The sequence below is a fragment of the Mesocricetus auratus genome, unplaced genomic scaffold, assembly GCF_017639785.1.
Source record: "Mesocricetus auratus isolate SY011 unplaced genomic scaffold, BCM_Maur_2.0 Super-Scaffold_100691, whole genome shotgun sequence".
In the NCBI taxonomy this organism is placed as follows: domain Eukaryota; kingdom Metazoa; phylum Chordata; class Mammalia; order Rodentia; family Cricetidae; genus Mesocricetus; species Mesocricetus auratus.
In genome coordinates, this window is record NW_024429267.1 from 5587322 (window position 1) to 5615281 (window position 27960).

General features: G+C 50.7%; 1 protein-coding gene across 1 annotated transcript; it reads right to left on the minus strand.

Moving 5' to 3' along the window:
* Positions 1-201: 201 nt before the first annotated feature.
* Plekho2 (pleckstrin homology domain containing O2) lies at positions 202-27882 on the minus strand. Its single transcript, XM_005075531.4, has 6 exons — positions 27745-27882; positions 21568-21717; positions 11992-12108; positions 6825-6929; positions 4555-4653; positions 202-2916 (listed from the first exon to the last, which is right to left on the minus strand). Exons 1-6 carry the CDS (start codon positions 27754-27756, stop codon positions 1942-1944), a joined length of 1458 nt encoding a protein of 485 aa, XP_005075588.1. The 5' UTR covers positions 27757-27882; the 3' UTR covers positions 202-1941.
* Positions 27883-27960: the final 78 nt, after the last annotated feature.

Genomic DNA, 27960 nt, shown 5'->3' on the forward strand with positions numbered 1-27960 from the left:
GGGATTAAAGGCGTGCGCCACTACCTCTGTTCTAGGTTGGCTTTTTAAAAAGTACACATTTAAGTATATGAAGACTACCTTTCCAGAACTGAGTTTGGAAGGTTGATATTGCCACTGATGGGTTGCCACAAGCCCCTTGCTCCCTGGGGGCTGGCCTCAGTGCTAGTTCCCATACCAACATACAGGCTTGGGGCAGAGACGGTCCATAAAATGAGATTTATTGCCAAATTTCAAGAAAGATGGTTCATAAGCAGAATACACTGTTTGCCTCCTTCCATGGTGACAGGGAGGCATCCTGTGCAGTCCCCACCCCCAACCCACCCCTCCAGCGTGGGAGCCAATGGCATTTGACCATTAAGCTAGTAGCCCCAAGACTACTTGCCCAACTAGTCACTTGACAGCACAGGATGGGGCTCTAATTCCTGGAAGCAGGTGACTTGGCAGAAACCCAGCAGCCCTTGCTGCTGAAGAGGACAATTGTTCCCAAGGGAAGATGGCAGAGGATCAGGACTGGACACCTGAAGACATTCTTGCTCTTGAGATGGAGGGAAAGGCAGGCTGGCATAAGAGCCCAAGGAGTGTGGCCCGAGGCTGCTGATAGTGGGAGGCTCGGGAGCCAGACATTGCTGTTTACTCCGACGCCGCCTACTACCCACAGCAAGAAAGTGACAGTACAGTAACGAAGGCATCAACCTGCCCTAGCTGGCAGGCCTTGGTGGGCACAACTGGCGACTGGGAGCAGGGTGAGTGGAAAGGCCATTGGCTGCTGTGACCCTCCCTTCTCTTCCAGTAAACAAAAGTGCACATGCAAATCCTATGTGAGGGCCCCTCCCCTGGTGCCCCAGCCCAGGCTCCAGCCTCAGTCCTGCTGGCTGCTGCAGCGGGCTGGAGAGTGTAGGGGAGCCCCCAGGGCCAGAGAGGATGGGGAAGGGAGGAGGGAAGGGGAGGGGAGAAACTGCTCCTCTCATTAGGACGCTAAGGAGGGGCAGCCCACCAGGGGCCTGGTAGGTGGGTTGTAGCCACAGACTCCAGCATGTGATGGGAAGGGGGTGGATATCAGAGCTGTCTCAGCTGAGGAAGAACCATAGAGACTCAGATAAATTCCATCTGGGAGGCACAGAAGGCGGGGGCGGGGGGCAGAGGCCTCTAAAGGTTGATTAATGATAATTACACAGAGGTTTTCCGGATGCTAACACAGGCCACTCTAGGGTTTGCATCTTCAGGAATGTGCAAGGCTGGACAGAGGCTGGCCCAGGAGCAGAGGCTGCACCAGGAGGCCAGGGTTCCTCTTCTGCCCTGAAAGCTTTGAGATCTGACCATCTAATCACTGCTCTCCAAAGGGGAAGGGACACTGCAGAAAAGATCCACGGTTTGCAGAAGGCACAACGCACAGAGCAAATGGCTCCTTTGCCCAGACGCCTGCCCATCTTCAGACTCCAGCTAAGGGCCAGATTTCACTCAGCTGACAGATGAGCCTACAGCCTGGACCCAAGGCCCCTAGAGCTGCTCATAACGAGTGGGCGTGGCTGGTTGGAAGCTGCCTGACGACCAGGAGATGGGAGCCTCAGGCAGCTCAGCTGTGCTCTCCACAGAAGTCAGGAATGTAAACTATTGGGGGTGAGGACAGAGATGATGCCATCCCGGAAACTCCAAGCACAGTGCCAAAGCCCGGAGGCAGTTTGCAGTAACCACACAGACCACAGGAGTGTGTGATCCATCCCAAGCCCAGAGCCTAGAAAAGAGGCCAGAACAGGGAGCCAGACAGGTAGCCCCAGGTGATACCTGGTACCACTAGCCAGGGTAGGGTAGAAAGGACATAGGAGCTTCAAGTCCTGGCCAAGCTTGGTGTCCCCAGTGGTGCATCTGAGCTGTAGCTCATTTCTTAGCAAGGCTGGGCGGTGACTTGGGGAGAGGTGAGTTTGTGCCTTGGGCTTGGCAGGCCTAGGGTGCACTTCTCCTGTAGAGGGTCACCAGCTCCTTCCGTTTCTGCACTAGCCCAGGCGTTTCTTGGTCCAGCTCTCCCAAATCCCTCATTTCCTGCAGGACCTGGGTGGCCTGCCTCAGCTGCTCCACAGCCTGGCTGAGCAACGACTCGGCACACACAGGCTGTTGGTCGCTGCCCAGCACCTGGTTCAGCAATCGCTCTGTCTGTTTCGAGGCCACCTTCACTTCCAGCTGGGCCCGATACAACTTTTCCTTGGGCAGCAGCTTTGGATGCTGAGGCCCGTCTCTGAGTAGGTCCCCCAGGGAAGAGGAGCGAGGATGAAACTGGGATGGCAAGTCCCAGGAGGGCAGTGCTGGGGGTGCTGTTGTGTCCTCTGGGGCAGTTCCAGGGGTGCCCATGGCCTGGGATGGCATGGCAGACTCGGGACTGTCATCCATGCCATTCACAGAGACCTGTGTTGGGCCTGGGACAGTGGTCCCAGGGGCCTCAGAACTCTGGGATGGATTGGAGGCATCCACCCCACCCATACAGGCCTTCATCTTCTCTGATAGGATCTTAGGAGGGGGCACAGGAGGCTTTTTGCTCTCCCTGGGGGCAGCCTCTGCAGCAGACTCCTCCGGGCTGGGGTTGTCCCAGCTCACCTTCAGTTTCTCAGACAACGTGCTGTTAGGGAGCCTCTTACAGTCACTGTCCCCCTCCGCTGGGGTCTCTGCATCCTCGGGACTCTCAGGTTTGGCCTCAGGGCTTGCTGAGACAGGAGTCGGGGCTCTCTCCCCTGCACGAGCATCCGTGTTGTCATCAGTGCTGCAAGTCTCTGGTACTGGGGAAGGCTTGACCGGAGGCATGAGAGCCCGAGGTGGCTCCTGTGGCTGGGTCTCGATGACATCATTGACAGGAGCAAACACTGGTGGTCCACTGTCTGGGACATCGAGGTCCAGGCGCAAAAGCCCATCAGAAGCCGCACTGGCTACCTGGTGTGTGAGGACAGTATCCAGGTGTCACCTTGGATGACCACTGGGTCAAATATAGGTTCCCCCAAACTGCCTACTTCACCTACTTCTGCTTGCCTAGACTGGTCTATCCTGCCCTTCAACCCTAGGCTTGGCCTGATGCTGGGACCTTCCTCACAGTGTGGGGACCTTCCAGGGAACTTCAGAGGCCATGAAGCAGGGATGAACAGGAGGCCTCTTCCAAGGTGCCTCAGGTGGTGTGGGGGTGGGGTGGGTGGAGTCCAGGCTGGGACTCTCACACCCTTTTACACTCACCACATGGTCTGGACAACACTTGGGACCACTACTGAGGCCAGTCCCTCCCCAAATTCTCACAGAGTCTCCTCTCCAAGGCTGGGTGCAACCTGCCGTACACCCGCTGGCCCTCTCTCAGGCTCTCCCTGTGACTCCTGACAGATGAGAACAGGCTATCTCATCATATCAACAACAAACCTTCCAAGAACCCTGTCTCCTTCCTGCCTATGGACCCGCTTTTTGGGACCCCTGAAGCTCTGTGCGCCATGGCAGCCCTAACCCAACTCCTTCTCTTTGAAAATGTGCTGCAAATGTGACCACTTGCTCTCTCCTCAGTTCTTGCCCTGCTGCCAGGTCCTGTGTTGATGCCCCCAAGTCCACTTGCTTCTGCTAGCATTTCTTGACCTCTGTCCTGGCCGCCAGCCCACTCCTTTTAAAAAGCCTTCTCAAGCCTGGTGGTGGTGCATGCCTTTACTTTAATCCCAGCACTGCACTCGGGAGGCAGAGGCAGGAGGATTTCTTCTGTGAGTTTGAGGCCAGCCTGGTCTACAGAGCGAGTTCCAGGACAGCCTCCAAAGCCACAGAGAAACCCTGTCTCGAGAAACAAAGCAACAACAACAACACAACAAAAAGCCTTCTCTTCTGCCATAGCCACTGCTGGCAACCCTTAAATGTCTTATTTGCTGTGGATTTTTCCTGGCGGTGAACAGCCTCTCCCTGTCGGTTTTACAGGTCTTTTAGAGGCTTACTCCTTAGCACTTTCCCCTTTCCATACCTTCTCCCAAACTGACATCTCTTGCTTCCCACTGTGTATTATACGTCCCTTTCTCTTCCTCTTCAATCCCTGACAGAGCCTGGAACCTCAAACTGATCTCTGGGACATCTCTTCAACCATATTACCAACTCCTGCATTTTGGGCCTCTATAATTCTTCCCCCTTCCTCCCCAGCCTAATTCCCAAGCCAACTGAGCCCCTCAGCACACGCTAAGTTGTTGGGCCTGGTGCCTCAGCTCAGCTAGTTCCAACAAGAGTCCCTCTCACTCCCACCTATCAACTAAACCGGTGCTGATGGATTTTAAGGTATTGTCAGCTTAAAACACAACTACTCCTCCATGGTCCTGCCCCAATCTTGGAACTAGTCACAGCTAATAGGAATAGGCCGCTGGAAGAGATTGCCAAGTCACAGGTCCTAGCTTCCTGTTTCCTCTGTCCAAAGTCACTGTGTGAACCACAACTGAAAAAGGGCCCAGGCCTCTTCTAAGCACACACCACTTAGCAAGCCCCAACTCCAGGTTAGTGCTGAGGACCTGGAATCCCAGGCCCAGCTGACCTCCCACTATTCGAGCCAACAAGGGAAGGCCTTACCTCCTTTAAGTGGATTCTCGTTGGTGGCCGGCGCCGCTGGCCCCCACGTACCCGGTTCCGTGTCACATGCTCGAGGGCACAGGTCTTGTCTACTTTTACCTGGGAAGGAATTAGAAGCAGGTGAGTCCCTGCCAGGTCTTGGGAAGATAGGAAACACCACCCAGACTCAGGGTCAGGGTCTGCATATCGCCTCCTGGCTCGGCAGGGCCAGTGCCCTCCCCATGTGTCTCCCTATGTGGACGTCTGCTTCTCTGAGTCTACCCTGTCCCAGGTGTTCCTTCTCATTCTCAGCAGCCTCCTCTTCAGCGCAGTGTAGAACAGATGCCTAAGCAGCCCTGAAACTGCTTTGGGGCTCAGCTGGGGCAGGAGGGGGATGCCAGATCATGACCCTCTGGTACCTAGCATGCATTAAAATATTGCCCTGGCTGGGCGGTGGTGGCACACGCCTTTAATCCCAGCACTCGGGAGGCAGAGGCAGGCGTATCTCTGTGAGTTCGAGGCTGGGCTGGACCGATAGTCTCTGAAACAATACAGAGAAACCCTGTCTCGTAAAAACCAAAAAAAAAAAAAAAAAAAAAAAAAAATTGCCCTGATCTCTGTTTCTCTGTTACTATCCTAACCCATGCCAAGGCCAGCAAAGGGCAGGGCCTCTGTGGCTGGGCCTGACCGTGTGGAGGGTAAACCTCTCTTCCAAGTCAGAAAAGGTGGGCACATCACATGGGAGGTCTGGACTCTGAATGCCAGAACTGCCTGTTCCTTACTCCACTGAAGACCAGAGGGAACCTGCCAAAACTGCCAGCAACCTGTGAGGCCATGGCTTCTATGGCCACTTTACCATCCATGATGTGACCCACCATCCCTGCTCCCATATAGGACACAGTGACATGGGTGAACACACAGGACTCATAGGCTGAGATAGAGCAAGGCGGCTTCTCTCAGATCGTCTTCTGCCATCCAAGTTGTTTTTTTTTTAAGATTTATTTATTTATTACATATACACCAGATTGAATTGTAGATGGTTGTGAGCCACCATGTGGTTGCTGGGAATTGAACCCAAGACGTCTGGAAGAGCCGTCAGTGCTCTTAACCTCTGAGCCATCTCTCCAGCCCCATCCAAGTTGTTTTTAAAAACATTTTAGCCCAACAGGCTAAGGACCCGTGATATCAAAGACAGATTCTTCCTAGGAGACCCTGGCCCCATGAGACATCTTAACCACTCATTCCAAGCCTGACTTTTTTCCCCCCGAGGCAGGGTTTGTCTGTGTAGCCCTGGCTGTCTAAAACTAGCTCCATGGACCAGACTGGTCTTGCACTCACAGAGATCCACCCCCACCACCCAAGAGATCCAAGCCTGACTTTTAAAACCACTATTACCATAGCCACCACCACAGCACAGGGGCTTCAGGAATGGAAGGTCATTGAAGACAGAGAAACCCTGCCAGGCCTAGGCTCGTGAACCAACTGAAGAAGGAGCTCATGGGTTGGACAGTGGGGGTGCACACCTTTAATCCCAGCACTCGGGAAGCAGAGGCAGGCAGATCTCTGAGTTCAAGGTCAGCCTGGTCTACAGATGGAGTTCCAGGACAGCCAGGGGAAGAGGGAAGGTGCTCACGGGCTCTAAGCTCACCCAGCCCCCAGCCTTGGGGCTGCCACTATTTACCCACGGAGGCTGGGCTGGAAGGACATACAGACAGTGCAGCCAGTTAGATTCTACCCACCACCCTCATTCCTTTTCCTCCCCTCTCCCTGTTGGTGACTGAGCCCAAGACCCTGTGCAGATGCTCTCTTACAGAGATGCTTCCAGCCCATGTGCTTTTCAGCTTAAAATGAACAACTTAAGGGCTGGGGATGTGGCTCAGCTGGTAGAGCACTTGTCTAGCATCCAGGGAGTCCCAGTTTAATCTCCAGCACCTCATCAAACCAGGCTTTGTGGTACACCTGTAATCCTAGCATTTGGGGGGCTGGAGGCAGGAGAATCAGAAGTTCAAGGTCATCCTTGGCTACATAGTGAATTCAAAACAAGAATGTACAAGATGACATTCTGTCTCAAAGAAAAAAATTTACTTAATTCTCTCATGCCTTGATTTCATTGGTGGAAACTGAACACTAACACTCACTTTGAAGGGCTTTTGGGAGATTAAATGAAGTATGCCCCAGTGTTTGTAGCAATGGCAGAACTGAGGGGTGGTTTGGAGTGAGGTGGGCACAATCTTCTCCTAAACCCATGGGTCAGAGAACACAGAACTATCCAGAGGACCACACCCCCGTACCTCATCAAAAGCCTTGTTCTTGCCTCGGTTGATCCCTTCATTGAGGGCTTTGATCCAGGATTCCTTTTCTTCCCCATTGGAGGCCTGGAATTTGATGTCACCGACCTGTGAGAGACAGGTGGGGAAAGTGGCAGATATTTTTAGGGCTCACATTCGGGGTCTTTAGGAAGCATCCCAACCCAGATTCCAAAGTGAAGCTTAAATGACCCAGAGCAGTTCTGACACTGGGCTTTAAGTGGGGAAGGGATACATCAAGAGAGGGGTCCCCTCCGGCTGGCAGCTTCCAGGGGTTTGGAGGGAATCAGCCTTGTCCTGCAGAAAGGGCTCTGATTCAGTCCTGCTTCATAAGACTCTGTCTTGGGATAAGAGAAATATATGAAAACATGCTATGTGAAGTAAGTACAAGTTAGAGACTGACTGCCTCCCACTATGAGGTACCTAGAAAAGCTAAAGCCAGAGACAGAAAGTAGAACATGATTGTGAGGGTCTGGAAGAAGAGAGAATGGGAGTCAGTATTTAATGGATTTGGTTGCAGTTTTGTGAGGGTTTTTTTTTTTTTTTTTGCTTGTTTGTTTGGTTGGTTGGTTGGTTTTGGTTTTTACGAGACAGGGTTTCTCTGTATTGTTTTGGGGGCTGTCGGTCCAGCCTGGCCTCGAACTCACAGAGATCCACCTGTCTCTGCCTCCCAAGTGCTGGGATTAAAGGCGTGCACCACCAACGCCCAGCTGCAGTTTTGTGAGTTTTAAAAGAGTTCTGAAGGAGTTTGGTGGTGATAGCACCACCTTAAGAGTGTAGTTAATGCCCCCCGAACTCAAATAGTTAAGGAAATTTTGGTCAGGAATGATGGAATAATGCGTTAATCCCAGCACTCAGGAGGTAGAGGCAGGCAAATCTCTATGAGTTTGAAATCACTCTGGTCTACATAGAGTTTCAGATCAGCCAGGGGCAGGGGCTACATAGTGAGACCATGACTAAAAATAATAATAATAGTAATAGTAATGTGTGTGTTTGATCACAGTTTATAACGATATTCGATGCTATATATGGAAAACAATATATTTATTTACCAGAGAGAGAGAGTTGCACAGACCAGGAGTTAGAAGCGTGGCTAGCTTCCAGGAAAAAAAAAGGAGGTTCCTTCCTCTTTCACTTCATTTTATATCTACCTGTGTCAGTTTACATGTCTCCGCCCTCATGGGTAGATAGCTTTGTGGGGTTCACTCCTACAACAGTTCTTATTTTTTCATATGTACATATATATGGTGTGTGTGCTGCATACTCACATATGTTCTGAAGCATGAATGTGTGTCTGGATGCTGACATGTATTTAAGTGTGTGCGTGTGCGTGTGTGTGTGTGTGTGTGTGTGTGTGTGTGTGTGTGTGTGTGTGTAGTTTAAGGTTATGACAGGACCCAGATCCAGTGTCTTCCTTGATCACTGTCCTATGTGTGGGCTGTAGGTCTCTTGCAGAACTCAGGGCTCCCCAGTTCAGCTGATCTGGCTAGCCAGATTCCAGGTCTCTGCCTGCCATGCACTAGGGTTACAGGCAGGGCATCATACCCACATGTTTTGGGGTTTTGTTTGTTGTTTGCTTGTTTTGTTTTTTGAGACAAGGTTTCTCTGTAGCTTTAGAGCTTGTCCTGGAAATCTGCCTGTCTCTGCTCCCAAGTGCTGATTAAAGGCGTGTGCCACCACTGCCCTGCCCCACATGATTTTTACAGGTGTATTAAGGATTGAACTCTTGTATTCAGGTTAGCATAGTCAGCACTTTACCACTGAGTCATTTCCCCTGCAACAAAATTGTTTTTAAAACATGTATCTAGGGCGGGATGTAGTTTAGTTATTGGTGGAGTGCTTGCCCAGAAGCACCAAGTCCTGGCTTCAGTCCCCAGCCTCACGAGAACCAGGTGTGGCTGTGCATGCCTGCAATCCCAGCCACTAGGAGGGGAAGGCAGAGGCAGGAGATTTACAAGTTCAAAGCCAGCTTGTATACCTGAGATTGCCTCAAAGAAACGTGCCAAAGGAAATAAATCTGGAGCTGACCGGAATGTGTGTGAAAAGTACCCCAGCCTTCACCTGGACAGTCTTACTTTTCTAATCCATAAAATGGGCTAACACAGTTTACTGCAAAACAATGTTGAAGGAATTAACTGTGACCAAAACTAAGGCCTGGCACATAGTAGGTACTCAGTAAACAGTGAGTGAATGAGACAATACATGAATGAACTGGCCTAGGTTCCTTCCCTGGCTCTGTTTCTGGGCCGCTGCCTACTCTCTGACCTCAAGATGCCCTAGTTCTTCATTGGTGTGGCCAGCTTGCCCATCCCCCGCCCTGGTATTAGATAGCACCTCCGGCCACTCTACCGGTCAGTTATGTAACACCGCAGAACAGTGCACTTGGCCTGGCCCCCCTCAGCATCGTCATTATATAACTTCCTCCCGGCAGCACCTCCTCCTCCTCATACGGGACCCTAGGTCCCTGCTCCATGCCAGCCACAGCCAAGTGCTCATTTGCATGACCAGGCTAAATTAGATCCTGGCAGCAGATCTGCAGTTAAGTCAGAAACCCTAGGGCACCTTGGCAACTTCCTCTCAGCCCAGGCCTCAGGGCTGCAGGGGCTCAGGGAGAGACCACACGGCATGCCGGGGCTACAAAGGCCACCCAGTCCTGTGAGGTGCCAAGGGAATAGGCAGCCCCTCTGATGCCTGCTGCCGCACCTGTTAGGGGTTCAGAGTCTATGGGCCCCTCCCTGGTACAGACGGGGGTCTCAGAGTTGAGCAACACACAACGGAAGTCAGTAGCTGCAGGAGTGGACAGGGAGGAGTCGGGTGTCCAGTTCTCTCTTCAGTTGCCCCTGGCCCAGCCCGCCAGCCACAGGCAGCCTCGGGTATTGGTTCCCTAGGAGGGATATGGCCTCAGGGGAAACCAATGGGCTCACGGGACTGAGGGGACACAATGTCGTGGGCATCCAGTTCTACCATGACGTGCTGTGTAATCCTGACTCAATGAACTCCACATACCACAGGGGTGACTGTCACAGGGACAATCAGAATGGACACCGAGAAGCTATGCCTGGTGGATTCCACTCCACAAGCTCTCTGAAGAAGCTCTAGCAGGAAAATCCATGCTAAGAAGAATGGCCGCAGACCAGGCAGCCAAGGCCTGGGAGAGGGGGGGAGGGCAGAATGGCAGATAGGAAAGGGGGGGAGGGGAAGAGGAGGCCGGAAAGAGGAAAGGGCCAAGCTGGCCGGGACCAGCAGGGCAGCAAGACCCAGCAGTGGCCGCCCTGCTTCCTGGCAGTTGCTGTCTGTGACCTCATGGACAGGAGCGTGGGGATGAAGCAGCAGGGGGAGTGGAGCACGCAGGACACTGGAGTCTTTGTTTATTTGATTAGAGAGGAAAAAAGGCAGCCTCAGGACCAGACAGCCAGGGTCACATGACCTCCCGGCCAGCTAGAGGCCACAAGGAAGTTGGGGAACACCCAGGGCGATGGGAAAAGCAGGCCCAGGAGGGGGACACGTGGGGCCTCTGGGGAGCCCCTCTCCAGTGTGGGGTGAGAGGGTCGAGGACCCTTGAGCAGCAGTCTGGTTGTGTCTTCCTCTCCATAGCTGGCACCACTCCCAAGCTGTCCTGCTCCCCGTCCTCCAGAGCCAACCTCAAGTCCTGGGAGCGTCGAGGGGTGGGAGGGAGGCTGCTACACAGACAGGCTTCTCGAAGGGGTTGGCCTACTGCTGGGTGATCCACCTAGCACACAACTAGCTGATTCTCAGAGCTGGCAAAGGAGGTGACATGGGCAAAGGACAAAGAAACGACATCTCCTGTTACCCCACATGCACAGAACACACACACACACACACACACACACACACACACACACACACACACACGACCCTGGCACTGCGAAGGGGAATCCACAGCTCGCATATGCACAGGCAGACAGAGGTGCTGCTGGCCTTCGAGTCCAATGTACTTTGTGCCTCTCAAACACAGATGCATACTTCACACCTGCTCAGAGGGGCAGCAGGTCTCCAGGACAAGAAAAGGGTTACAGGGTCTGAAAAACCATTCTCTGTCGTCAAAGTACCCTAAGCCCCAGATATCAAAAGAACCTGGGCCCTGGCCTTGACCCTTAGGATACCAGAAGCCTGCCCCTGTCTCGGTGAAACATTCTTGGGTACAACAGACTAGTGAGGAAAGCACCGTAATGTCTCCCAGTGCCCGGGACCACAGGGACCACAGGAGACCACGGGGAACATGGGGAACACAGGAGACCAGGCTCCTAACTTCTAAACCGGGAGAGAAACAGTAGGCCCAGACCAGACTGTTCCCTCACCCAGCTTCTGCGATGAAGCCTTACTTCTGCAGGCTACTCATGATGCAGAGGGGTTAGGGTGAGGCGTGGCTGGAGCCGGCGAGAAGTACTATGCACATTGGCTGGCTTCAGATCTGCTCTCCCTCCTGACATCCACGAAACTACACACGTGTGTCAACACGCAGCAGACTTCCTCCAGGAAAAAGTGGTAAGCGGGCTAGAGAGATGCTCAGTGGTGAAGAGCAGTTCTTGCAGAGGACCTGGGTTCGATTCCCAGTACCCACATGGCAGCTCACAACCATCTGTAACTCCAATTCCAGAAGATCTGACAACCTGGCCTCTGCAGCACCAGGCATGCATGTAGTAAACAGACACACGTGCAGGCAAACACTCGTACTCATAAAATAAAAATAAACCTCAAAAAATGTACAAACAGCAAACTTCACCTGTACCAAAGGACAGAGTCTCAGGGAAAAAAGCAAATCACAAAAGGAGGAAAGCTAGGGCTATGAGCCTCCTAGCTCTGGGCCCAAGAGAAACCCTGGGGGGTAGGATGGAGAGGATGCCATATTCTTGCCTCTGCTCCAGGCTCTGTTGGGGTACTGAAGGCCTGGTTAGGGTATGGGCCTTATCCATGGATGACCTCTCTCAGCCTGTGCCTCCTATGTCCAGAATCCAGGGTCTGCCTTCCAGTGGCTGCTTCCAGCTACAGCCTGCGATGGTCATCTCAGGGCTGAGAAAGGGAGAAGTTCCAGCACAGCCCCCGTCACCCATCAACCAGAGGATGCTGCCAGATGTAAGCTTCAGCCCAGCTCACAGGGAGCCTGCAGACTGCCCAGAGGGAGGCAGCCTACCTTGTTCCCCGGTGATCGCAGCAGGATGAAGCGGTGCTTCCGCTTGAGGACGGCTCGAAGGTCCTGACACTTCTCATAGCTTCCGAGTTCTACGGTCTCCACACATTTCTGCTCATCCTGGGGAGGGAGAGAGGCAAAAAAGTGGGCTGATGAGAGCCAGATTCTCCAAGAGACTCAATCACTGAATACACATTCCACACTCTGATCCTATCAGCAAGAACACTGGATAACGAAAATGTGGTATTCAGACCCTGGCAAGGAAACAGTGCCAGCATGCCAGCACGTGCTGGTGGCAGGTGTCCATAAAGTTCACCACCCCGATAAGAACTGAGATACAAAGCCGGGCAGTGGTGGCGCACGCCTTTAATCCCAGCACTCCGGAGGCAGAGGCAGGTGGATCTCTGTGAGTTCAAGGACAACCTGGTCTACAGAGCGAGTTCCAGGACAACCAAGGCTACACAGAGCAACCCTGTGTTGAAAAAGCCAGAAGAAGAAGGAGAAGAAGAAGAGGGAGAGGAGGGGGGAGAGGGGAGGAGGAGGAACAGGAGGAGGAGCAGGAGGAGTTTAGGGTGGGGGTTTGTGCCTAAGGGTTGGGCCCAGTGGGCCCAAAAACCAGAGGCAAAAGTAGGAGAAGCTAGGGAGGCTTAGAAAAGGATGCCTGAGGGTCTCTGCAGGCACAGTGGACAGGCAGAGATCTATAGAAGAACCCAGGACTCCATGAAACACAGTAAGAGTTTTCCATGAAGAGCATGAACCAGCCACATGTGGGCTTGCATGCCCTGCCTTCAACCCGGTGATGCCGAGTTGGTGGTTCCTTCACTTGTCATCTCCCTGTTCTGACTGCTAGCTAGGCAGAGGGGCGGCTCACCCCAGGCTAAGGCCATACACAACAGAGAGGACAAGAGTGTAAGAACACCCCACCCACCCCTCCCCCACCCCCGCCTCCCTGCCAGCCTGTCAACTCTAACTTCATCACTATGTAGGTCACTGGCCAAACACTGCCTGGTCTCCACCACTGGCTACTTGTCTTGTGACAAGTCTCCTCTAAATCCTTCGGCTCCTTAAGCAACAGCAACAAAAAAGCTTCCAGAACTCCCTGAAAATGGCCGGATTCAGTAGGCCCCTTCCCTGGCACAGTAAGCAGAGCCCAGCTGCAAAGACCCAGACAAGCTGTGCTGCAAAGAAAAGCTGCTTGAAGAGGCTTAGACCAACTGAGGCACCTGAGGAGGGCACTCTCCCAGTCTTTTTGTTTTTTTTGTTTGTTTGTTTGTTTCGAGGCAGGGTTTCTCTGTATTGCTTTGGAGCCTATCCTGGCACTCGCTCTGTAGACCAGGCTGTCCTTGAACTCACAGAGATCGGCCTGCCTCTGCCTCCCGCGTGCTGGGATTAAGGGCGTGCACCACCAACGCCCAGCTCACTCTCCAGTCTTTTAAACTGCCCAGCTGTGCAGTGTGCTCAGGTTCCCAGCTTTTGTGAGCTGTCACCCATGCTGGGTGGGCTCTGGTGACACAGTTGTCTTTGAGTCATGTCTGCTCCTGCAAGGAACCTCTTACCCATATTCCTGTAAGTAACCCCAATAAAACTCATTGGTTCACCAAGCTGGGCTCTGGTGGTGTCCATATTTTGGTCTGTTGTGGGTTCCCTCTCTGCGGTGAGTAGATGAGTGTGTTCTGTCTCCCCAGGAAAACTTTTGTCACACAACACCAGGCAGCCTTCCAAACTTCCTGCCTGCCTGCCCTGATACTAGAAGGTTTGGGCCATAGGATACCTCTTGGGCAAGCTGCCTAGAATAAGCTCTCCCTTAATAGTGGTCAACTGGTTCCTCTTCTGGAGGTGACCCAGTTGGTACAACTTCCTGGGAAGCAGAAATAGGTCCTATGTGTAGTGTCTGTGTGTGTGTGTGTGTGTGTGTGTGTGTGTGTGTGTGTGGTGTATGTATGTGTATAGCTTGAGTGGCCTGGAATTTGCCATGTAGATCAGGCTAGCCTCAAACGCACAGAGATCCACATGCCTCTGCCTCCTCAGTGCTGGGATTAAAGGCGTGTGCCACCACTGCCCGGCAAGATTGATGATTCTTAATTGTTTGCTCTAAGGCAGTGGCCCTCCCAGTGTAGGATCTAGTGTTCTCATGCCTCTCGGGTCCCCTATCATTTACTGCCAAGGTCATGCAAACATCTACAAAAGCACTGGCCAGTGCCTGAATGCCACTTGATAACTTGCTAGAAATGCAACTTTGTGCACACCTTCTGACCCAATCATAAACTCGGGGAGCATGGGCCTGAAAATGTGAAGTAAAATTTTTGTTTCGTTTTGTTTTTCAAGATAGGGTTTTGTAGGGGGTGAGCCTACAATATTGTCCATGCCCCCCAAAGGGGTTGTGAACATACGAGTTGGCACTCCCACCTGCAGAGGAGGAGTGTTCCCCTCTCTTCACATCCTTTTCAGTATAAACTGCCATTGGTGTTTCTGATTTTAGCCATTCTGACAGGAGTGAGATGGTATCTCAGAGTTGTTTTGTTTTGCATTTCCCTGATGGCTAAGGATGTTGAACACTTTCTTAAGTGTCTCTCAGTCATTTTAAACTCCTCTATTGAGAATCTATTTAGTTCTGTATCCCACTTCTGACACCAGCTGACGAGGGAGGTTAATGTAATATGGAAATTAATGTATTTATTTACCAGAGAAAGAACTTACACACAAGCTGGAAGATCAGAAGCGTGGCAGGCTTCCAAGAGAGAGAGTGCTTTTGTTTTTCCTTTCCTGTTTATCCTCACCTGTGCCCATACTCCTGCCCACACCCCAAAAGGGGACGTGGACAATACTGTGGGCTCACCCCTACAGCGTTTCTCAGTGTGTCCTGGAACTTACTGCGCAGACCAAGTCAGCCTCTAACCCACAAAGATCCACCTGCCTCTGCTTCCCAAGTGCTGGGGACAATGTGAATTTTAACTATCACTCCAGGTGACCCTGGTGTAAGTAAACCCCTGAGATCCATTACTTTAGGCCAGATATATTGAATCTCAGCAGCCTTCAGGCTATTAACATCCAAACCTGCTAAAGAAATCACACATTTTGACTGCAGGACATACAGAAATCATGGAACTGAGCAGGGGGCTACCTCCCAGCTGGCTAGCTTTCATAGTGCTGGAAAGGTGTTATGTGGACAGCTGGGAGAAAACAGTCATCAATGGTCTTTTCTAGCTATTAACCTGCAAGCTACAAATCAGTCTGCCAGGAAGATGTATATACTCATTGGTGCAATAGTGTCACAACTGTTATGAGTATAACCAACTTCTTTCTGACTGGCTCTGAGGCCTGCTCTATAGAAGAGAATTCTTTTTTGTTTGTTTGTTTGTTTGTTTTTGCTTTTCGAAACAGGGTTTCCCTGGGTAGCTTTGGAGCTTGCCCTGGAATTAGTTCTTGTAAATCAGGTTGGTCTTGAACTCACAGAGATCTGCCTGCCTCTGCCTCCCAAGTGCTGGTATTAAAGGTGTGTGCCACCACTTCCCCGATAGAAGAGAATTCTTATCTGATATTATTAACCTGTCATGGTCTGGAGAGATATCTGAGAGGTTAAAAATAATTGTTGCTCTTTCAGAGTCTGGGTTTGGTTCCCAGCATCCACATGGTGTTTCATAACCATCCATAATTCCAGCTCCAGGGAAGGATCTGATAACTTCCTCTGACCTCCACAGACACCAGGCATGAATGTGGTCCACATATATACATGTAGGCAAAACATTCAAGCATATAAAATAAATCATCTTTTCTTTTCTTTTTTCTTTCTTCTTCTTTTTTTTTTTTTTTTTTTTTTTTTTGAGACAAGAGTTTCTTTGTGCAGCTCTGGCTATCCTGAAACTCACTCTGTGGACGACCAGGCTGGCCTAGAACCCAGAGATCCACCTGCCTCTACCTCCTGAGTGCTAGGACTAATGGCATGAGCCACCATTGCCTCTCAAAATAAACCTCAAAACAACAAAAAATAAAATAAAATAAAACACCTGGTCAAAGTTCCTAGACGGGAACTTACTATTGTTTTGCTAAATGTACATGTTGTCAAACTGCCTTTTAAATATATGTTTATAATTCAAAGATTAGTGTTGCTCTCAGCCTTGGTCAGAGAATTTCTGTTTACAGTGGTGAACATGAATGCGGAGAGACAAAACTGATCAAAGTGTTAAGAATAACTAACTGTTGAGTATGTTGAGTACTTAGCCCTAAACAGGACATCTATATCAATTCCTTTAAGGATTGGAGAATATCATAGAAGTGGGGTAGAGAGAAGGTAAGAGCCAGAGGATGGGGAGGAGAGCTGTGAAACACTGTCTCCTGGGCATGATGTGACAGTTGCAACCATAAATTCACAGCAGCAGTGGCTACCTGCAAGATTCCCGCAAGACTAGGCCCACCGGCATTCTATCATGGGTGGGGAGGGGATCCTGAGGCCCCACCCAACCCAGAGGAGCTAGGACAGTCAGTAATTGCTGAGAAAGAAGTCATATTCCTGGTGGTGTAATCACTGTTAACATACCCTTGCTTAAGTAAATAACCCCCTACTTATGGCCATGTAGGCAATCCTAGCTCAATGTAGTGGGGCACATACACACACACACACACACACACACACACACACACACAGAGAGAGAGAGAGAGAGAGAGAGAGAGAGAGAGAGAGAGAGAGAGAGAGAGAGAACATGAAAACATACTGGGTATAGTGGCACACACTTTTAATCCCATCACTTGAGACAGGCAGAGGCAGGAGGATCTCTAGGTTCAAGGCCAGGCTGGTCTACATACTGAGTTCCAAGCCAGCCGGTGCTATACAGTGAGAATCTGTCTCATAACAAAAACAAAATTAGTCTCTAACCAAATATGTAACTAAATGAGGGACTTGTTAGGAAGAAAGAGTTCAATAGGAGTTGAAGTATGATCACAGTGAAATTATATATATGCACCAAGAGCCAGCAAGATGGCTAAGTAGGTGTACTGGGTGGTTTTGTGTGTTAACTTGACACAAACTGGAGTCATTAGAGGAAGGAGCCTCAGTTGAGAAGATGTCGCCTTGAGATCCAGCTGTAAGGCATTTTCTCAATTAGTGATCAATGGGGGAGGGCCCAGGCCATGGTGGGTGGTGCCATCCGTGGGCTGCTGGTCCTGGGTTCTATAAGAAGGTGGACTAAGCCATAGGAAGCAAGCAGTTATCCTCCATGACCTCTGCATCAGCCCCTGCTTCCCAGATCCTGTCCTGCCTGAGTTCCTGTCCTGACTTCCTTCAGTGATGAGCAGCAATGCTGAAGTGTAAGCCAAAGAAACTCTTTCCTCCCCAACTTGCTTTCTTGGTCATGGTGTTTCATTGCAGCAATAGAAACCCTAACTAAGATAGCAGGCAAATGTTCTTACTGCCAAACTTGATAACCTGAGTTCAATCCCCAGAACCCACATGGTGGAAGGAGTAAAGGACTCCCTCAAGCTGTCCTATGATTGCCACAATAACAGCATGGCATTTGTCCCTCCACCCAACAAGCAAGTAAGTAGGTAAATAAATAAATAAATAAATAAGGCAAAGGACTTTTATAAGAACCCCCACACCCAGATAACATCTCAGCTCAGGCCTCAGTACTCAAGGCAGATGGCTATATGGATAAGGTAGCTAGCCACTGCCCTGTTTTCTCTCAGGAGAAAAGGGACTAGAAGGCTAGGGTGGCCTGCTCTCTGTCCAGGTTCCACCAGTTGTCATTTCCCATTTTTACTTCCATGCATCTCTTTTTAACCCCTGATCCTCAATCCCGTCCAGCTTCTTCCATGAAGCATATGGACCAGAAAATATCTCCTATTCTGGGACGCTCCCCCGCTGCTGGTCATGATTCTCCAAACTTTAGTGCGCTTGTGTCTTACCCACTACTGAGGGCGTGCAAACATCTATACAGCACCCGCCATAGTCAGGATGGCCAAGCGGTCTAAGGTGCTGTGTTCAGCACCTGCCAGGTACCACACCTGATGCCTGGAGCACCGAGCCTTGACACAGAGGAGCACAACTCTATCTGATTCTTGGCTTGTTCTCACCTAGTCTCTGTGAGTCTGTCTCCTTTATGCTCCCCAGTGGCATGCCCCATGAAGTAGCTCTCGAGAGAGGAATACAGGGGCTGCAGCTGTAGCTTAGGTGCTAGAACACTTGCCTCTAATCTGCAAAGCCCTTGGTTTCCTCCTCAGCACCACACAAACCAGGCATGGTGGCTGTCTTGATGGCTGGTAACTTGGGGGCAGGGGGGTCACTTCTCTCCTTCTACCATGTGGACCCTGGAGATTGAATTCAGGTCATAAAGCTTGGCAGTTGTCTTATTTTATCATGTGATAAACACCATGACCCAAAGCAACTTAGGGAGGAAAAGGTTTACTTCATTTTACAACTTGAAATTCATCGTTCAGGGAAGTTAGGGCAGGAACAGGAACCTGGGTGAAGGAGCTGATGGAAGCCATGGAGGATGCTGCTCACCGGCTTGCTCCCCATGGCTTGTTCATCCTGCTTTCTTATAGCACCCACGACCACCAGCCCAAGAGTGGCACCACCTTCTGTGGGATGGGCCCACCCACAACCCACATCAATAATCAAGCAAGAAAATGAACTACACCCTTGCCCATAGGCTAGTGTGGTGGTGGCATTTTCTCTTCCAAAATGACTCTAGCCTCTGTCAAGATGACATAACAACTAGCCAGCACAGTGGCATACACCTATAATCCCAGCACTCGGGAGGCGGAGGTAAGAGAATTAGAAATTCAAGGACATTCTTAACTAGTTCAAGGCCAGTTGGGGTCACACACACACACACACACACACACACACACACACACACTCACTCACTCACTCACTCACTCACAGAGTCAAGTTTGTCAACCTAGAGTAAGACCTCCAAAGTCTTCCTGGGCATCCAGGAGAAGCTCCAGCCTCAGCACTACACCCACACCTACCCAGGCTCCCAAGTGGACATCTACTAGCCCAAATGTACTCTCTTAGGAACAAATTCAGTCTGTCTTCACTACCCAGCTCCCCAAGGCTGCCTGGCTTGGGACAACTCCTCAACACCCGAAGTGCTGAATCATCCAGGGCCTTCTGCAGTTCAGAGGAAAGGATAAAGCAGGAGGCACTGGGCGGGGGCAACAATTTTGGAACATCAGGCTCTGACAGCAGAGAAACAGCCAAGAGGCGTCTGCACTCGCCTAGTCAGAAAGAGGAATTGAACTAATAAGCATTTCTCAATTCCTTCACCGGAGCCAAGCTCCATCCCTGGGTACTAAGTTCTTGGAATCACATTTATGTTTCTAATAGTGATTTTTTTTAAGTGTGATTTGGATTTTTCATGTTTAGGGAATGTGAAACCCTTCCTGCTTCCCAGCTGTGGCCAGATGTGGAGGGGCGGTCTAGGACAAGTATGGGCTGACAGCTGAGAGCCTGTCACTCAACTCTACAGCAGCTGGCACTGGAAAACACATATCAGCCCTCCTCCCCCTTTTCTTTTTCTAATAAAAATACCCCAGCCTGCCACTTTCCCAGCTGTGGCACATCCTAATTTGGAAAGTACAGAACATCTGGGAGGCTGCCTGCTCATCGTCATCCCTCACTGTTCTCCACAGCTTCTCAGTCATCCAGACCCTGGGGGAGTCAGCAGGACAGGCCAGGTGTTTTTCTTTTCTTTCTGATGCTTCCTTAACAATTTTAGCTTTTACTTTGAGACAGTCTTACACTGTATTCAGGACAATCCTCCTGTCTTGCTAGGATTATAGGTAAAAGGCTGTAAATCCGAGTATTCCTAGTTGTCCAAATCCTAGGCATAGGAAGGGGACGAGAGCCTAAGTATAACCCCAGCATTTCTGCTGTGAGATGGGAAACAGATAAGAAAAACCTCATGAGGCTTGTGGTCCGGCCAGCCTCCAGGACTCAGACAAAAGACACCCTGCCTCAAACAAGGTAGGAGGTGAGGGCTGTTACCCAAGGCTGTCTTCCAACCTCCATACATATGCCTTGGCACATGCAAGTCTTCACAGATGAAATACTTATATATACACATGTGTTGTGCACATATACATGTATAAAAAATAAACAAATGTTTAATAAGGGTCAACTGTTAGCGCAGTGTTAAAGAAGAGAGAAAAGCTGAAGTTTTTCAGCTTTTGGAACAGCCTGCCAGTTACAAAGTCTGATAAAGGACCCCGAGCCTCAGTGGAAGTTTCTAGCACCAATTCCAACTGGAAAACCCTTCAGGCCTACATCTGCTGTTGAAGGTGGCAAGGAGTATTTATTATTTTGTTTATTTGTTTGTTTATTGTTGTTTTTGAGACAGGGTCTCTCTATGTAGTCCTTGCTGTCCTGGAATTCACTAATATAGACCAGGCTGGCCTCCAATTCAGAGTTCCTCCTGCCTCTGTGAGTGCTGGAATTAAAGGCATTCATTACCATTATTGTTGTGTATTTAACGTTTTAAAATTTTTCAGTCAGATGGTGGTGATGCACACTTTTAATCCCAGCACTTAGGAGGAAGAGGCAGGCAGATGTCTTTGAATTCAAGGCTAGCACTCAGAAGGCATAAGCAGGTGGATCTCTGTGAGGCCAGCTTGGTCTACATACGGTGCTCCAGGCTAGCCAGGGCTAAAGAGTAAGACCTTGTTTCAAAAAATAAAAAAAATAAAAAAACAAAAGGGGGCCTGGACAGATGGCTCAGCAGTTAAGAGAGCATTTGCTGGTCTTGAGAAGAACCCAGGTTTGGTTTCCAGCACCTGTAATTTCAGTTCCAGAGAATCTAAAGGCCTCTTCTGGCCTCCCTCAGCACTATACACAAGGTGCACATATAAACATGAATGCAAATGCTCATACAAATAAATTAAAAATAAGTTTGAAAAGTATGAAGGTTAAGGGTTAATTAGCATTTTTAGTGCCAATGCTGACTGAAATGTCTTCGTTTCAAACTTTGGCCCAAACCAGGAAGTTCCAGCATATAGGTAGGTAGTTGAGGAGACTCACATACGACATACACAGAGGGTCTCAGACCCCTCACCCAGGAACCCTAAATTTGAAGCATCTCCCCCATAATACACACAGGGACCCAAAGGAGATAAGACACTTGCCCAGGTGACACAGCATGTCAACAGTGAAGTGGGGGTCAGTATGGTGGCGCACACCTCTAATTCCAGCACCTGGGAGGCAGAGGCAGGTGGATCTCTGTGAGTTTGTGGCCAGTCAGCCTTGTCTACAGAGTATGACTCTGCCTCAAACCAAACAAAAAGAGTAACCAAATAAAAAACAAAATGGAATCGGGCATTGGTGGCGTGGGCTTTCATCCCAGCACTCGGGAGGCAGAGGCAGAGGCAGGCGGATCTCTGTGAGTTTGAGACCAGCCTGGCCTACAAGAGCTAGTTCCAGGACAGCCTCCAAAACAATGCAGAGAAACCCTGTCTCGAAAAACCAAAAACCAAAACAAAACAAAACAAAATGGAGAGAGTCTTCCAGCCCCAGTCTTAGGGAGCTCCTCCTGCTGGCCTGCCTGGCTGGCTTTCCATCTGCTATGGGGTCAAGCAAGTTCTCACCTCATTCTCGTAGACCAGCAGCTGGGCTTGGCAGAGAAGCAGGTAGCGGTCTTTCCATAAACCCAGGAGCCCCCCACTGCTCTTCTTGATCCAGCCAGCCTTGTCTGCGGTCCGTGCTCCACGAGGCTTGTCGCTCCTCTCCTTCACACTCTGTAAGACAGCACCAGGACACATCATCCAGGACACATCACGAGGGCTGTTGCCATGAAGCCATATGGTCCACAGACCACACAGGGGATGATCTAATGTTGGGTACATCATCCTAAATGAAGCTTCCTCAGGAACTGCCAAGGCGGATAACAGAGAAAGCAGCAATAGTACCAGTCACTCCCTTCCACACGAGCCACTGTGCTGACCCTTCACATGCTTTCACCCGACTTTCACAATTGCTCTCCAAGAGGCCAGCACTGCTAGCCACACGTTACAGTAATCTGAAATCCAGGTCATGTAGCTACAGAGACAGAACCAAAATTCAAAGCCGTCTCTCTGAACTCATTTTCTTTCCCTGTGCCTTCCAGTCTTCCTTAAACTGGTGAACAAATGTATTGAGCCCATATAATGTCACCTGTCACAGGAGAGAGAACAAAAGCAATCTGCCTTTGTAGAGTACAGTGGGGAGACGGAGTGGCTAAACAGGCAAGTGCCCAGAAACGCACACGTTATCTAGGGAAAAGTGCTATGAAGGGACAGATGGGATAGCTCATCGAGTAAGGGATCTTCCCACCAAACCTAATGACCCGAGTTCGATCCCCAGAACTCAAATGGTAGAAGAAGAGAACCAACTTCCACAAGCTATCTTCTGATCTCCATATGAGCGCACACACATACACACACACACACACACACACACACACACACATACCTTCCTGACTTTCTAGAGAATCCAAATTCAGCTTCCTGTCCTGAAGCAGGGGAGTCCTTAGTTCTCATCCCCATGCCAGGCTAGGACTGTGGGGTGGTTACTTCCTCTGATGAGGACTCTGGGAACTGTCTCTTTGATCACAAGCTGGTATAGGTATTAAGTTCAAATCTTCTGTAGCAGGTAGATCCATGGCAGCCTAGCAGCCTCCAGGTCTGTCACTTCTCATGCCACACCCACAACTGGCTGGATGGCTGGGTGATGGGTACATAGGCACATACGCGTCTACATGACTACCCAGTGGGGTCAGATTCACCCCTGAGTCCTAAACTTAATCTTATTCTTTGATACCTAATGAACACTGAGGTTCTATCTGCAAAAATTAAAAATTTAGATATACCTTTTTACTAAATAACCACTGTGCTGAACTTAGAGGTTCCTGAGGTGCTGAGTGTGGAAGAGGGAGGTAAAGAAAGGACCAAGAGTGCATCAGAACCTAGAGGACCCTGGAAGGAAATCAACACTGACTAATTTCAACTACATTGTTATTTACATAGAGCTCCAAAAAGGGGCCCCATTTAAGGGCATGCCTCTCCCCAGAGATACCCTGTGGCCACAGATGTCTTTGGAAGGACAAGCCCAGGCAGATATTAGTGTGGTGAGCTGTCAGGAGCTGGGCAGGGCCTGGCTTCTGTGTTATGGCAGAGAGGCTCCGGCCTGCTTCTCACTAGGGCCCTTCGACCTCCTGGAACTCCACACCAGCTGCTTCACTGGGAGCCCATGTCGTACAGACCAGGAAGAGCTGAAGCAATCAACACCACCTCTTTCTGTCTCCGTTTGTTCACCTGGGGGATGGAGATGCTAACAGTTCCTGTATGAACAGGAATCCATCTTGCTTTTCTGCCTATTGACTAAGATCAATATAGAAATAGGACTCCACAAAGGCAGGGGGCTTCATTTTGTTTACTGCTGTCCCTCGGCTGCTTAGATAGTGCCTGGCACACAGCTAAGGGCTTGATACATGTTTGTTACTAAATAAAAATAAGGCACATATCCTAGGATACCTTGAGCTTAGTAACTGGCAACTGTCACTCTTGTAACTATTGTCACTGCCCACCACTGCTGGCCCCCCTTTGAGTTTCAGGGACCTTCTCTCCAGATCTGGGTCTCAATTTAGAACGAGAGCTGAGCTATATCTGCTGTCTCCATATCTCCAGGAATGTGGGATGTCCCTTCTGGTCTTCTAACTTGTGGATGGCAAGAGAAATAGGGAAGTGGGCTGGTTCCAAATGATCTTCCCGGATGCAGGAATGAGGAAGTGAGGAGGCTGACAGTTATGAGACACTCTGCCAGGGCAAGAGGGAAGAGACTTCAGGGCTCTTTGACAACAACAGGGAGGTTCTCCCATTCAATCCTGTACCCAACTGCCTCTCCCTAGCCACTGCTGACACCATGCCATGTGCTAGGCTCTCATAGGCTGGGGGATGTCCAGGAACTAAGTCTCTCAGTGACCCAGGCAGGCCATCACAGGGTCCAGGACTGAAAGAGAAGAACTCCAGGATGGGAATCTTTATGCCCACATTATATACACGCACACTTCTGTCAGCAAGCCAGCACTGCTGGCCACCTCATAGGCCCTGAGCTCTCAGTGTCTCCTGAACAAGGTTGGGGAATGTGAAGGCGGTACCATTGGCATCTCCCACCTCTGAGCTCCAAGTGTCTCTTCCAATTCCAGGGAGTGCAACCCACCGCCCACATTTAAAAGGGATCTCAAGGTGCTGGGGTCTCCCTTATCTGCCACCTCCACTATCTGACATGTAAAACTTCACATACATCAGCTGGAAGCTCTGGGGGGGGGGCAAGGCTGGAACCTAGGCCTTGATCGCTGTCACCTCTGAACTGGGTAGACACACCAGTGCCTAGTGAATACTAGATTAGCTAGGGAAGCTAGCCCTAGGTCTGTAAGGATGGGTGGGACCAGGATGGCCTGGGCAGGAGGGCTAGGGGAGGTTAGGGGAGGGGACAGCTGAGGGTTTGCAGATGGTGTGAAGCAAAGCCCAGCCATCCTACGGGAGGCCTGGCTAAATGCCAAGGTCCCACTTGCCTCCGCCCTCCACCAAACTCCCTCCCTGCCCCTTAGACCTCCTCCCACCAGGGGTCTGGCTACACCCCAGTAAGTTTTAACATGGCGCCCCTCCCCTTGGCAGGGTTCACAGGGGAGGTTTTGTCTTGCTCAGCCCAGGCTCTCCAGCTCCTCTCTTCTTATTGACCAGCTGACCACTGTTCTGTTCCCCTCCCAGACCTTCTCCTGCCTACTGCAAGCAGCTCCTGAAGTACCCATGGCATCAGCCTGGCTTCCTGGCTGATGGGCGTGTCTGGCATGGGAGTGTCTCAGGGCTATTCTAAAAGCAAGGAGAAAAAAGAGACAGGTTACTCTGACCCCGAGTAGGAAAAGGATAGATGAAAAACTTACATGAAATTACAACAGACAGAAGCCAGCAGAAGAAACCTTGTTGGCATGGCATGTGGCAGGCACCTTGTGATGACCTCTGTCCTTTGACTAAACCCAATGACAGTCTGCTAAATTCTAAAAACTCACTGCAAGGCAAGCATGGTGGCACACGCCTTTAACCCCAGCACTTAGGAGGCAAAGACAGGATGATCTCTGAGTTCCAGGCCAGCCTGCTCTATATAGGGAGAACCAGGCCACCAGCCAGGAGTTTTTGAGACCCTGTCTCAAAAGAAAAAAAAAAAATACTAAGGACCTACTTTATCAGAGCTCTAGAATGAAGTATATGGAGAGAGGAAAAAATACAGGTCCTTCCCTGAGGGATCTTCCAGGTTCATATTTACAGTACACAGTCTGGCTGTGGGAAGCTTTAGGAGGGTGGGTGGCTATCTCCTACTCCAGGGAGCTCTTGTCTATTGGGACACTCGTGGCACTTGCCCTGGGGGAATTCCCCCATCCTAGTCTTCTGCTGGGGCAAGGGCCTGGGTTTTGTATGAATCCTTTCAGAAGGCAGGTGTACGTGGAGACATAAAGGCAAAAAAACACACCAGAGACTTTACATTCTCGTGGCTCTGGAGAGCTGGCTCAGAGTTAAGAGCACTGGCTACTCTTCCAGAGGTCCTGGGTTCAATTTCTGGCACCTACATGGCAGCTCACAAATATATTTAACTCCAGTTCCAGGATATCTGATGTCCTCTTCTAGCTTCCACAGGCACCAGGCATGCAAGTGGTTCACAGATGTGTATGCATGCAAAACACACATGTATATAAAATAAAAAAACAAAAAATTTAAAAAGACAACATTCTCAACCCTTTTACTACAGAAAAGGCACAGCAGGAAGAGTAAGAGGTTAGCCCAGTGTCGTAAAACCAGTGCTGCGACAGGACACAGCCATGTCTGTCTCAGTGAGGGTCAAGGCAAGTAGGCAGTCGGGAGCCAGGGAAAGGCATGGTTTTGGGAGGGCAATGGAGCAGAACCAGGGAGGCCTAGAGCTAAGGTTTCCAACCTTACTCCAGGACAGCAACAACACCTCCATTGACATCTTTGGTTTTCAAAGCTTTTGCATACACATTATCAAATTCCTGGATTCCCCTTCCCTTCTCGTTTTACGATTGGGAAAATGAGGACCAGAAAACACAGATGCTAGAGCCCAAACCAGCACTTCTCCAAGCCTCAGCCTGACAGGGACCACCATCCTACATCCCACACGGAGGCCAAGGAAGGCTGGAACCCAGGAAGTGCAAAGAAAGCGTGAGGGAGGAAATCAGCTAGCTGAAAGTGAGGTGGGAAGGTGGCCTGAGGTCAGGGGCAGAGTGAATGACCATAATCAAGAGGCATTTAAGAGAAGGATGGACACCGAGACATAAGGAAACAAGTGAACACTATTAAGTAGGAAGCGACAAGAGTTAGGGGTACCAAAGAGAGAACAGACGCAGACAGCCTCTTGACTCTATGGATAAGACCTGGGGCACGAGGGCGCGGGGGTGTTTCACAGAGGAAGTAACATGGGCAAGACTTTAATGACCCGGATAAGTCAGGAGGTTTTGGTATCTGGGAGTCAGAAAGTATCGATGTTAACGATTGTGGATCAGAGGGAGCTTAGGGCTGTGCTGAGCCCAGGAAGTCCCAGGAGAACTTCCTTTAACTGGAGGCCAGAGCAGATCAGGAGATGGAGTAATCCTGACCCACATCCTCTGGGAACAGGGGAGGGGCCTTGGGCAGAGAACACAGCCATTACAGGAGGGGAACCTGAGGGGCAGGCAGCAGCCCCACCCATGACAGCAAGAGAAACCACAGCAAACCATAGTGGCCTGACTTTGCCCCCTCCCTGTACCCCTCTGAGTTCAGGGACTACAATCACACTGCTAGGTCTAGGGGAGGAGGCTAGGCCCTATGTTTTAAGAAGAGGGAACGCAAACTGAGAGGGGGAAGTGACTTATCTACCATCCCACACAAACTCAGGGTCTAGCCTAGAGGGAACAGAGACTTGCTGCTCCAGGAAATACGCAAGTGGACACTGACGAGAACACAGGCAGCTGAGCTCACTGAAGGCATCCCAGCCAGCCGGGGTAGCCCCAGGAGGCAAAGCTTCATCTTTCCTCCCCACCCTTCAAAGGATAAGAAAGTCTGTTTTTTCATCTTTCCGTGAGTATGCAGTAGGTGACCGCTGTGTGCTGAACCTTTGGATAACGGGAAACCCGCAAGAGCAGAGGGCAGAGGAGGCGTTGCTGATCCAGCCTTTGCTTCTGGGAGAGTTAGCTGACCTGGCCCTTCAACTAACATCCTCAAAAAGACAAGGGCAAAAGCAGTGGGGACTCTTGAGAGATTTACACAAGGAAGACAAAAGCGATTTCCTTCGGTCCTGCCACCAGGTTCCATTACAGTCTCATTCCTTGAGACAGTGGCCCAGCACCCCGAAGAACGTCCCTCCCCTAGCACACAAACATAAGCAATCTGACCCCTCGGGAGTAGACCCGGCCTTGGCAGGCAAGAAAAGCCAAGAAAGGGTGTAACGGGATTCAGTCACGGCAATCCAATCTACTCTCAACAAGTCACCCCATCTACAGAGCCTCAGTGTCCCTGCCAGTCCAATGGGAATCATGACAGGTACTGTTTCCAGTTGGTGAGAAAAGCCCAAAACAACCTAGGGTGCTGTCGTCGAGGTGCAGGACTAGACCTCCACCCCGCCTCTACCCCATCGGTCCAGGCTCTGCCTGAGGGATAAAAGGGAAAGAGTGCAGAGACCGGTGGAAGTAGGGCGGGCAGCACCCCAGTCCAGCACCCTGCTTCGTCTGGCCCAGCCCTCACCTCTTCCTCCATGGCGCGTCTGTGAGGTCCGGCCGTCCAGCCGCTTACTGCTGCCCGCGCCGCGCGGGCTTCGCTAGCTCCATCTATGTGCAGCCGGGCGGCGGCTCGCTGTCTTCTGTCCCGCCGGCCGCCCGGGGCCCAAGAAACTTCGGGGGGCGGGGCCGGGGCCGGGGAGGGGCTTCCGGGGGCTGGGGGCGGGGCCGGGGAGGAGTGCTG

What these genes read in the sequence shown, in the direction of transcription:
- Plekho2 (XM_005075531.4), bottom strand. An exon ending in TGCTGGTCTACGAGAATGAG is followed by an intron (nt 12,109 to 21,567) that starts GTGAGAACTTGC and finishes CTCCCTCCCCAG; the next exon opens with GATGAGCAGAAATGTGTGGA. An exon ending in CGAGAATCCACTTAAAGGAG is followed by an intron (nt 2,917 to 4,554) that starts GTAAGGCCTTCC and finishes CTCACACACCAG; the next exon opens with GTAGCCAGTGCGGCTTCTGA.